At 37.4% G+C, this 12,838-nt stretch overlaps 1 protein-coding gene across 2 annotated transcripts in view; it reads left to right on the top strand.

Moving 5' to 3' along the window:
* The window catches only part of eprs1 (glutamyl-prolyl-tRNA synthetase 1), a 97,549-nt gene that overhangs the window by 30,291 nt on the left and 54,420 nt on the right, over positions 1 to 12,838 (top strand). For both annotated transcript variants that reach the window (XM_043695780.1, XM_043695781.1), the window contains exons 5-9: positions 4,034 to 4,173; positions 5,057 to 5,151; positions 9,122 to 9,248; positions 9,795 to 9,987; positions 10,712 to 10,883. In XM_043695780.1, coding sequence (XP_043551715.1) covers positions 4,034 to 4,173; positions 5,057 to 5,151; positions 9,122 to 9,248; positions 9,795 to 9,987; positions 10,712 to 10,883 — 727 coding nt within the window. The remainder of the gene's footprint in view (positions 1 to 4,033; positions 4,174 to 5,056; positions 5,152 to 9,121; positions 9,249 to 9,794; positions 9,988 to 10,711; positions 10,884 to 12,838) is intronic.

A 12,838-nucleotide genomic window follows, 5' to 3' on the forward strand; every position in this document is an offset into this window, starting at 1 on the left:
ACCCTTCACAAATTCGTGCTGGCTGTCCCTAATCAAGCAGTGCCTTTTCAGATACTCATAAATCCTATCCCTCAGTACCCTTTCCATTACTTTGCCTACCACCGAAGTAAGACTAACTGGCCTGTAATTCCCGGGGTTATCCCCTATTCCCTTTTTTGAACAGGGGCACAACATTCGCCACTCTCCATTCCCCTGGTACCACCCCTGTTGACAGTGAAGACGAAAAGATCATTGCCAACGGCACTGCAATTTCCTCTCTTGCTTCCCACATAATCCTAGGATATATCCCGTCAGGCCCGGGGGACTTGTCTGTCCTCAAGTTGTTCAAAATGTCCAACACATCTTCCTTCCTAACAAGTATCTCCTCTAGCTTACCAGTCCGTTTCACACTCTCCTCTTCAACAATACGGTCCCTCTCGTTCGTGAATACTGAAGAAAAGTACTCATTCAAGACCTCTCCTATCTCTTCCGACTCAATACACAGTCTCCCACTACTGTCCTTGATCGGACCTACCCTTGTTCTCGTCATTCTCATGTTTCTCATATTGCAGAGGAAAACAATCTGTTAAGGGCTATAATCATAAAATCCATAGAAGCAGTCTGACATTGTGGTTTTTTAAAAATTATCTATTAAGGCTGGTGGGATGATCAGTTTATACCATTGTTTTCAGTAGCCATGACTGCCACATACTTGAAAATCTTTAAGAGCCAATATCAAACCCAGGAGCTCTTTTCCATTGTGGCGTATTTTTTTGTGATTTAGCTTTGTAAAAAATAACCAACTAGCTTCTGTGTGCCTCTCGTATGTAGAACTGAACTTACTCCCAGGCCATGGTATCAATTGTTACCTTGATGAAGTTTGTGATGACCAGCTTTGATTCACTTATTAAAATTGCTTTCAGCCTCCTAAGATGCTTGTTACTGTCCTGCACTCCACCTTGGTTTTCAGTGGAGCAGCTGTGCTGAGGCTGTTTGTTACAAACTTGTGGAAGGAACCACACATCCCCAATTGGTGGAGCTTCTTGTTCCCAAGAATCAATGCTTGTACAGTTGCTGTTATTGACAACATTTGCATTCACCTTGCAATGTATCTGACGTAGGTTACACATTTTTGCACATTTACTTTTGACAAGGTTTACTTCACCACCACATCAACTAACAATTTCTAAATGAAGCTTCTAGTTATTCCAGGTAGTCCTTCCAGGTATCAAAGTATCCCTGTATATCAAGCTAAACCACATAGTTAGGAATGTTGGCTACCAATTAGTTCATCAATTGGTGGGAACTTTCTGCTGTATTTTTAGCCTGCATGTTATCACTCAGCATTGGAAAAAATAAAGGCTGATGTTTTTTTTAGTCTTGTTTCTGGTGTTAAGAGAACTTGCTAGTATCTCTTTTACAAACCTATGTTACTCAGAAATCTGGCACTGTCAACTCTTTTATATTAAAATCTTCTAAGTGAGGAATTGGTTAAGAGTTTGCCTTTATTACTGTTGGACCATTCTGTAGTCTGCAGAACCTGGTTGAAACATTGGACTTAAGCACACAAGAAAACTGAGGAACTGCAGCTGCTTTGACTGCAATCAATGGTGTTTTCAGTATTTCATGTATTTCTGCTTTAATCTGGGCTTGTTTCTCCGGACTTAAATAGTGAGGATGCTATTTTTTTTTTGGAGGGAATTCTTTTGCAACCACATGATGTAAGACTAATGGTGTACACCCTGGTTTGGTCCCTATAGAATCAATTTAAATTCTGAGCACCCTTGTTCGACCTCATTCTGTATCTAAATGTGAAAGCGTGGTTCTAACTTCTATATAGTTTGGTTCAATTTTGAAATTGTCTAGGTCTTCCTTTCTCTATTCCTCACTATCTCTTTTGACTACCTGATGAAACCCATGCATCCTTAACCACCTCCTGGTGTTGGTATTAAAAATATTGATGTGGCATGGCACAGCTGATCTTTTTTTCTGGCAACCTGCGTTGTCAGTCAAATCATTTACATTCTCAGTCCTTTCTCTGTCCTATATGAACCACTGAACTATGTTCAATGCTGTTTTAAAGCCTGTTCTGTCTATAGGTAATACGCTGTGGACTTTAACTGTGTTACACACAGCCTACTCAAATTCTGAAGTTTTAGACACAAAATTAGAGGCTTGATCTGACTGGATCTCCATCAGAATTCCATATCGCAAAGGAACTGAACTAACCTTTGCTATTGCCTCAGAAATTTGTTCTCAAGAAAACATAGTAGCCATATCCATAATAGTAAGGATATAGTTGGTTCCCTTTTGGTTAAGACCCCACAGGGGCTGTCAACACGCTATAAAGTGGTTCCACGTAAAGTTGATATGGGGTTTAGAGATGTTTGCTTGTTTGCTGGTGTAGTCTTCCTACAATCTGTGACATATAAAGAATTTTACAATATTGTAATACATTCTTATGATGTCTTGGCCAGTAAGAATCTTGACTAATATAAACTCGGTCTTCCAGATCACTTAATGACTCAGGATGGGATTTTCATGTCCTTAATATCTCTCTGTATTTGGATGGCACCAGTATTAGCTGAAACATCATTAACTTGTCCTCTGGTTTGTGAGGAGGTCTCGGCTTCCTCAACACAATCATCTTTTTAATATAGGAGCATTTCAGAACTCTATCTGATTCACTTCTGGTTTGAGTAGATTGGCTTACAGAACTTGGATCAGAGAAACCTTATTGGATATTTCCTTTGATTGACCAAAACCCCAAAGAATGTTTCAGATTGGCAAATACTACTTGGGTCTCTATGCATGAAAGTTCTGGAATGTTTTTCTTCTGCAAGTTTTTTTTTCTTTTCCATAAGTTAACGCTTTCTCATTTCTAACTTTTTCTTCTTTTTCCATTTTCTGTTCTATTTCATGCTGCTCATCTACAGTTATATTCTAGCCATTTCAACTGAATTATCATCTGGATTGTTTTTTTTTACCCAAATTCAAATGCTATGCTATTATCTCACTTGTGCCTGCTTTATTCGACTCTATATTGAACTCTAAGTCCATTTTTATTCTGCTGATCCAATTATCCTGATCTTTAGCGAATCACTCAGGGGTATAAGTTCCCTTGGAAAGGATTATGGCAACTGTCAAAAAAATTGATTTTTATCACCATTAATGTACAAGAAACCCGGAATTGTTCCCTTTATCTTTTTCAGTTATTACTGCTCCATTTCTGATTTTGGTTTTGGGTGATCTGGTACTACAACTGTTGTTGGAGAAGTGCCCTCTCTCCTGCTCTCCCTCCTGCCCCCTCTACCTTGTCCTACTACTCCACTGGTCACAACATAAATTTAAATGCTCTACTTAGATACTGATATGACTAATTACAGAGGAACCTCTATTATCCGGCATTCGATTATCTGAACAAGATCACAAATTCCCAATGCTTGGCTAAACTGTGTTATCCGGCATTCCAAACAAAATATTCCTCGCCTGTGTCGTTCGGATAATCGAGGTTCCTCTGTATTTGCTTTAATAATATTAGGTTTAGCATGAAAACATCAATCAACCAGAGCTTCTCAATAAACAACAAAATTAGCGATTTACTAAATATGTGTTGCTTGTTTTACAAGGATGCAATTAAGAGTGAAAATGCAAATACTTATCCTTTGAAGTAGCTCATCACGCATGCACATGCACACACGAGGTTAAGGAAAATAGAGAAATTTTCTGTTTAATTTAGTTTAATTTTGTAGAAAACACTTTGGCCCAATAATGGTTAGTTCTTTAAGGATAAAATGTAAATTGTTCCAGGCTCTTGCAGTTTGTCATCCTTTTGCATGTGGTTACTAGACACACAAAAAATCAGGTACACTTATTTTATTAGTACTCCAAATGAGCCAATTTTCACAATCCTTTAGTGATGAGTCCTCAAAATATCAGTAAAGGAAATATCTTCATAACATGCTGAACCAGTTTTGAAAGCACAAAACTGGCTCCTATCTAAATTATAGATATATGAAGTTTGTGATTTAAGAACTTTTTTTTTAATCAACAGAAAGTAGCCTTTGTCAGCAGCAACTAGGTCAGAATAAGCTATCCACTCATGTTAAACGCTGGTACAACTTCCTTGGTGCTCAGAATGCATTTCAGTCTGTGTGTACAAAATGGGCAACAGTAACTCCACAGAATACAATGGTAAGTCTGCGTTTTTCTAAAATCTTGTGACTGATGAGCTGTCCCACAGAAATGATTAACTGTCAGTTTATCAGATCTGAGTTTTCATTCTGATTCCTAATTGTAATACCTTTTGTTCATCTTTCCCAGGATTTCTTCTTTTATTGAGCATTCGTATTTTAGTTGGCTGGCTCATTTCATTAATCTTAGAGCTGTATCTGTCTGCAATTACATTTAATTTGTAAAACTTACAATATTAATGTATGAATACAACTGTATACAGAACAGTTGCTTGAGTTTGAAAAAAGTTTGATGCTACAGTATCCAGAGTTCCAGTGCATTGTTAACCAACAGGAATCATAGGTGGAAACATTACCATGGTTATTCCCTATATCAACAGGGCTTCTATTAGAAGGAACTTGTCTGGAGTTTGGAATAATTTGATGAGTCTGTTACCCTGAGTTGCTCTGACTTCAGGTGGCTTCAGAGCAACATTGGCATATGTGTACAGTCTCTCTTTTATTTTTGGCATCTTGCCTTGGTCAGAGTGGCATGTGGCAATGGGAAATGTTGGATTTTCAAAGAACATAATAAAATACAGAACAAATCACTTGGCAGTTTCATACTAGTTCTAATCAAGTTTTGTCAGTAAGTTGATAGTGAGTCCAGTGATCATCAGCCAGTTCAATTTGGAGAAGTCTGAGTTGCTCAGTCATATATTTTACGGAATCGATACTCCACAAAACGTTTTTTTTAAAAAGTCTGTGACCTTGAATGCATTTCAATTTAGCCTTTGTATGATTTTTGCTTCAAAAAAAGGTTTAAATTGGATAGATCAGCTTCTTTATTTAGGATTAGGATTTTATTTAATATTGTTTTAAACAAATGTTTGTAATTTGTGTAGATGAATGAGAAGAAAGAGGATCGTGGAAAATTTGTTGATCTGCCTGGTGCAGAAATTGGGAAAGTGGTAGTAAGATTTCCACCTGAGGCCAGTGGGTGAGTGGATAGATTCAAATTTTCTATTTTGTAATAAAACCTTAAACTGCTTTAACTTTGTTTGCACCAACTAGTGGCAAGTCATCCAACTGTAGGCTTGGAATTACTTGAAATGATCTAAAAAGCATGCACATGAAAAATACGTTTAAAATTAACATTTTTTTAATGTCAGTTGTTGCCTACTTGTGATGTCAAAGTACTGAATTAGGAATAAAAAGTGGTGAGGGGGAAGAATTGTGGTTTTAAGATACTGAACATAATGGGGAGAAACGGAATGTTTAAATGTGAACGTAGCTCAGTAAATGAAACAGTTCTGTCATGGGAGAGAAATGCAAATCAAAAATAGTGATTACAAGGAGAAAGAATCTGAGTAATGAAATTGCAATAGAACTGGATGATCAAAAGTTTGGCTCCTTTTTAGTGGGAAGAACTGATTCCAAATTGTATTAGCTTAACTGCTTCTCTGTCTGCATGTTTATTCAGTATGTGCTTTTCAACAAAGAAGCTGTGTGGGATTTATAAACGGAGATTTATAAAGAGCAAAGTATATTCTTTCAACATGACAAATCTATTTTGAAACGTTAGGTTGAGTTGTGCTCGCAAGCTGCAGCAAATGGTGACTTGTGCAGGCTGAGATGGTGTTAGTTAACTCAATCTGCCTGCTTCAATCGTCTGATATGATTGAAGCAGAAAATTTCAGGAAATTCTGGAGAAAATATATAACAACAGTATTTCTCAGGCATTCAACAGATGTCATACGACACTTTGTAAATTCCATTTAAATATCCATTTACAATTGAGGTTATTCATTCCACCAGGAATGCGAAAGTACAGTTGTCATATTTGCCATTAACTCAAATAAATATAGGAAGGAGTTTGCCATCCATGTGCATGGAGAATCCCTCGTCATAAACAAATTCATTATACCCTTTCTATTAATCCATCTTGTATCAGTTATCCATTGTACTTGGATAACTGTTCTGAAATGGAACGGTAATATCTCCTTTATTTGGTAGGCTGTACTTGATAATTGAAAACTATTTTTATGGGAAAGTTGGAATACAATATCCTTTTGGAAGGAGTTTGTAAAATGCTTGCTTGAGCCCTAAATTTACAATTTTTCTTTGTCACCTCCTGGCATGTCCAAGCTCAGTTAGTCCATGAGATTCCCGCCACCTCTACTTCTTGATCTACAAGTTGTGAATGGTTCTCTCTCTTTTGGATTTGCCATCATATTTTGGGGGAGTAAACTCTTTTTCCCACAACCATTGTGAGCCATCACCCTACCTTCAACCTCTCTTTCCACTCCAAAGCCTTTGAATTTGTTCTTGCCTCTCAAGTCTATACCCACCTTTACTGAAACTCCGTATTTTATTCCTTCCAGTCAGGGTTCCACAAATGCCACTGTGCCAAAACAACTCTTAATAACAACACAAGTGACATCTTATGTGACTCTGAAGATAACTGTCCTTCTCCATCCTTTCTGATCTAATTGTAGCTCATGTCATGGTTAATCACATCATGGTCCTAATCAGCCTATTCAGAGCAGATGTGATTTGAACCCTATCAGATTAGGACTTTACCATCACGCCATAAGAATCCAGACATCATTGTCCATCAAAACCTCTCTACTGACGATCACCTTGCAGGAATGGCTCTCGTGGTTTCAATCTCATCTCATCTAATTATAGCAAGAAATGGTTGCTGTGGCTTCTTTTCTCTTACACTGGTGTCCCTGTTGTATCCCAAAGATCTGTTCTTGACTCCAATTATTTCACATTCAATCATCGTTCTTAGCCAACCTTATGCTTTCATCTGATTGTTACCATTCATATGTTTGCTGACAACCTGCAACTTTAACTCACCACCCCATCTCTTGGCTTCTCTGCTGTTGCTAAATTCCATTTCCACCATCCAGTACAAGATGAGCCGAAATTTTCTCCAATTAAATGTTAAGCAAACTGAGGCCACTGTTTTTGGTTCCTGTTTTGTTTCCTACATACTGACTCTCTTCTGGTCCCTGGGAATAGTCTGAAGCGGAACAAGCCTGTTTACACCCTTTGTGGAATATTTGACTCTATTGCTGTTCCTGTTCCTGTTCCTGTCTCTTTCAGTCTTTTCCACCTGATCACAATGACTTCTGGAACAATGCTCAATTTTGCCCTCTATCAGCACATCCACTGCTGAAATTTGTAATCATGCCTTTCTTACCTCTAGACTTGACTTTTCTGGTGCACTCTTCTCTGGTCTCCAACATTCTTTTCTCTGCAAATTTGAAGTCCTCCAACTATTCATCTGTCACAACTGTGCTTGCTGACTTGCATTGGCTCCTGGTCAAAAAATGCCTTGAAATTAAAACTTGTCTTTGTTTTCAAATACCTACATAGGGTACCCTTTCTTATTTGTGTAATCACACCTAACTCCACAACCACCCATGATATTCTGGTCTTCTAAATACCCCTGATTTAAATCGCTGCATCATTACTGGCCATGCCTTGAGCTGCATAAACTCAAACTCCAAAGCTCAGCAATTCTCTCTTATCATCCCTCCCTGTCTACTGTTTGTTTCTGCTTTCTGAACACTGTCAGAAATCTACTTCTTTGATCGTGCTTCTGGTCATTGGGTGGCTTGATGTTATATTTTGCTTTATAATGCTCTTGTAAGAAGTTTTAAGACTTTTTATTATGTTTCATTAGTATGCAGGTACATCAGGTAGTCAGGAAGGCAAATGGAATTTTCACATTTACTGCTAAAAGAATTGAAGTACAAAAGAAGAGTATATAGGGAGGTGTTTCTGCAACAGTACAAGACATTAATGAGACTACATCTGGAGTATTGTGGCCCCTCCAACTTGATGCATTTGAGGTAGTTCAGAGGATGTTCAGTAGATGATTCCAGAGAATATGGGTTTGTCTTGTGAAGAGAGTTGAGCAGTGTAGGCCTGTACTTCCTGGTGTTTAGAAGAATGAGAAGAGATTTAATGGAGGTATAAGGATGTGGAAGGGAGGTTTTCTCATGTGGGACAATCTAGAATGAGAGATTATAGTTTTAGGGTAAGGGTAGCAGATTTAAAAGAGATGAGCGGTTTGAAAGATTCTAATCTGCTTTTGTTGAATAATACCACAGGTGCTTAAGCATTAATTGCTGAGCTATTGATTTGGGCAAATACATGAATAGGAAAGGTTTAGAGGGATATGGCCAAATACAGGCAAATGCGGCTAGTTTAGTATGGGAAACCTGATCGCCATGGACTAGTTGGACTGAAGGGTCTGTTTCGTGCTGTATGACTCTATAATTCTGACTAAAATGGTTGTGGGTGTGTGATTTGTTACCTCAGCATGTAGTGGACACTGGGACAGTGAATAAACTTAAGGAGGGGATAGATTTTTAATTAGTATTGGGCTGAAGTGTTAGGGAGTGCAGGTACCAAAATGGAGTTGAGGCCAAAATTAGATCAGCTATGATTGTATTAAATGGCAGCAGAGCAGCCTCGAAGGGCTGAATTGCTTACTCCTGCTCCTAGTTCTTATGTATGGACATATTCGTCTCCAAGTTGCTGGAAAATAAGAACATGGATTAGGTGATTTTTCGTAGCTGAAGTCACTTCCTGTACCCAATATAGCTGTGACTTCAGTCATTGAGATCCCGGACTGTAGAATGTTTTTGAGGAGGTTCCATTTCCTCTCTCCCTGGAGCATTCTCAATATCCACCTCATGATTAGATTTTGATCATCCCACCTAACAATTCCACCATTGGCTGAGCTTCCATTGCTGGTTGATTAAGTTTTGATCAAACACTTGGCTTTTATCTACTTAAACTTGCATTTGTGTATCATGTTCCGTCAAGCAGTGTTTTTAAGTTACAATTGTGACTATAGTATAATCAGATTTTCTTTAAAAGTTGCACTGTTCTAATTGAGATGGACATATGTATGTAGTTATTTATGCTTTAAAATAATTTATTTATAGTTATCTGCATATTGGACATGCCAAAGCTGCTCTCCTGAATCAGCATTATCAAGTGAGCTTTAAGGGGAAACTTATCATGAGGTTTGATGACACCAATCCTGAAAAGGAAAAGGAAGACTTTGAGAAGGTTGGTATCAAATGTATTTAATAAATACATCTCTGTCTAAATATAACTGCAGTGATTATTTATTTTGACAACTGCAAGTGATTTATGATGAAAATTGTTCTTTATTAATATTCATATAATTTGAATTATTTAAGTTTGTAATATATTTGTGTTTAATGACTGCTATATACTTTTCTCAAATAGTTTTGACTATTTGTAATAAAATAGTATTACATTAAGTCAACTAGATCATCATGGGTTAAGAGGCAATACAGAGAAAGAATGGACTGTACTAAATCTTAAAGATGTTATTATACTTTTTTGTCAGAAACCTCTGTTGCCCTTTCTTTTCCCTTTAGCCTAGAATATATACCTGAATAAGTCTCACTTCTTGTTTGAAACTTTTCTGAACAGTTTAATATATAAGCCTTTCAGAACAGAATTCCTTCATATTGAGGAAGTTAGGATTTTTCTTAACTTGCATTTCAGAATAAAACTAAGCTTGTTGCGTTGCATTGCATTCTAACAAGGAGTTCAACTGTGTGTAACATTGACTGCTTTATTTAGGTTATACTGGAAGATGTTTCAATGCTACACATTAAACCTGATCAATTCACCTACACCTCTGATCACTTTGAAATTATAATGCAATACGCTGAGAAAATGATTAGAGATGGGAAGGCCTATACAGATAACACACCTCCAGATCAAATGAAACAAGAACGTGAACAAAGGATTGAGTCTAAATGCAGGACAAATTGTGAGTACCATTGAAAATTCTGCTCGGCGGTACTCTAGCCTTTATTCAATATTTGTAATTCTCTTTCCAACTCCTTTTAAATGAAAATGATTCATGCATGGCTATGATTTCACATGTTGCCTTGAGACTAGATGCTCTGTGTTGCTAAGTTTCTTGACTACACTGGATATCATATTTAATTTCATATCAGCCCTCATTTGATCTCTTTCTGCAGTTTTTATAAATGCTGAACATTATGTACCTGTCCCGTGCCAAACCCAATGAAACTTATTGTATTATGATTGCCTAATTAAACACAGTACTCGGATAAAAGCTGGAAGTTTTAAAATCTGCATAAATTAAAACAACATTAAGAGTTGCTTGTTTAAAGACTTTATTCCGAATGGTCATCTATTCTTAAAAATGGCAGAAGTAAGCAAGAAGTAGATTTTCAGTAAATTTCTTCTTAGGAAAAATGTAAGAGCATTCTCAGAGTGTGAATAAATGTAAGGTGACATGCTGGAGTGTTGGAATAGCTGAAACACTGTCAGAATCAACTCCCAATTATACCTTTGTAATGTACAGGTGTTCTTGCATGGTATTAAATGTTAAAAAAACTTATAGATTTCTAATACTAAAGGTGACTATAATGGATGAAGGATTCCTTTTGTATTCATTTAGTATTTGTGTTCTTTGGAAATATAAATAAAATGTTTGACCATTGCATGTAATTTGTTTGTTGAAGCTGTGCAACAGAACATGAAAATGTGGGAAGAGATGAAGTCTGGAACGGAGTATGGGCAAAGCTGCTGTTTACGAGCAAAGATTGACATGACTTCTAATAATGGTTGCCTCAGGGACCCCACACTCTACCGATGCAAGAACATGCCGCATCCACGCACAGGACTCAAATACAAGTGAAGTATACCAGTCAAATTTAGGTTTTGCAAATATCATTCTTGGATTTTTTTGTCATTTTTAATCTTTGTTAAAAAAAAAGTCAGATCCTTCTCATGAGATCTCAGTGCTGCTGTGGTGTCAGGAAGTATATGCAAGTATCCTAGACTAACACTGACTGAGAACAACAGAGAAATATTATATCCTGTCCTCCTTTCCCTCTTTACTCATTCCAACTCCTCACTTACCTGTGTACAGTTGTAGCAATGCTGTTAACTGCATATTAAGATTATTGTGTTAGGGTGAAATTGATCATGTACAAATGTTTGGTTGTTTTTGATTTAACTCTTCAGTTATCCAATAAGTACTCATCAACAGATAATCATTAAAGCTCAGATTTAATAATTTATGCAAGTAGAGATAAAGGGAATATTTATGGCCTTTTAGTTAATTCAGGCAAACACCGTTAAATACAAAAATCTGGAGAATGCTGTCAGATGTACCATTCCTCCCCAGGCTGCAGAAGACAAACTTCCTTTCTCTTGAATGGCAATTATTTCTTCAGCATGGTTTATACAGCCCAAATTAGAGCTTGCCCATTCTATTTTAACAGAATTCGTATTTTAACAGATAGTATGAATTATTAACAAACACCCTTTTCAACACTGATTAGTTTCCACAAATATGGAATCTCATCCCTAAGATTTTAATGTTAGAATTTTACTTTTTTTAATGTGTGTTTTCTGTGTCTCTTCATTCTTAATGCAAACTTTCTTTTTTCCTCTTTGCCATCTGTACTTAATTTGGGGGATAGAGTGAGAAGGTGGTGGTGGGATAGTGATGCTATAGGCTGAAGGTGAACTGAGATGATGTGGTTGGGAATAAGGCTCTGAAGGGATTTGAAAGCAGGGATGAGAATGTTGAAATGGAGATATTTTATTAACTGAGATTCAGTGTAGACCAGGAAATATTGAATGAACTCCGGCACCTTGTGCATGTAATCTGAGGAATATCCTTGATGTTGTGCTGATCTGTAATGAAATTATGTCTACTGGTTTCATGGAAACTCTTGATTGCAGGTAAAGGGATGGCTGGAAAATGGGAAGCCTTCAGAAACATGATAACAAGAATTCAGAGAAAGTATATTACTGTCATGGTGTAAGGGAAAGCTGGTAGGTATAGGGAATGCCTATATTGAGGGTTTGGTTAAGAAAAAGAAGGAAGCATGTGTCAGGTATAGACAGGATTGATCGAGTGAATCCTTAGAAGAGTATGAAGAAAGTAGGAGTATACTTAAGAGGGAAATCAGGAGGGCAAAATGGAGACATGAGATAGCTTTGGCAAATAGAACTAAGGAGAATCCAAAAGGTTGTTACAAATATATTAAGGAAAAAAGGGTAACTAGGGAGAGAATAGGGCCCCTCAAAGATCAGCAAAGCGGCCATTGTGTGGAGACACAGAAAATAAGGGAGATACTAAATGAATATTTTGTATCAGTATTTACTGTGGAAAAGGATATGGAAGATATAGACTGTAGGGAAATAGATGGTGACATCTTGCAAAATGTCCAGATTACAGAAGAAGAAGTGCTGGATGCCTTGAAACGGTTAAAGGTGGATAACTCCCCAGGACCTGATCAGGTGTACCCGAGAACTCTGTGGGAAGCTAGCGAATTGATTGCTGGGCCTCTTGCTGAGATATTTGTATCATCGATAGTCACAGGTGAGGTGCCGGAAGACTGGAAGTTGGCAAACATGGTGCCACTGTTTAAGAAGGGCGGTAAAGACAAGCCAGGGAACTATAGACCAATGAGCCTGACCTCGGTGATGGGCAAGTTGTTGGAGGGAATCCTGAGGGACAGAATGTACATGTATTTGGAAAGGCAAGGACTGATTCGGGATAGTCAACATGGCTTTGTGCGTGGGAAATCATGTCTCACAAACTTGATTGAGTTTTTTGAAGAAGTAACAAAGAA

Source organism: Chiloscyllium plagiosum, chromosome 9, assembly GCF_004010195.1.
Source record: "Chiloscyllium plagiosum isolate BGI_BamShark_2017 chromosome 9, ASM401019v2, whole genome shotgun sequence".
Classification (NCBI taxonomy): domain Eukaryota; kingdom Metazoa; phylum Chordata; class Chondrichthyes; order Orectolobiformes; family Hemiscylliidae; genus Chiloscyllium; species Chiloscyllium plagiosum.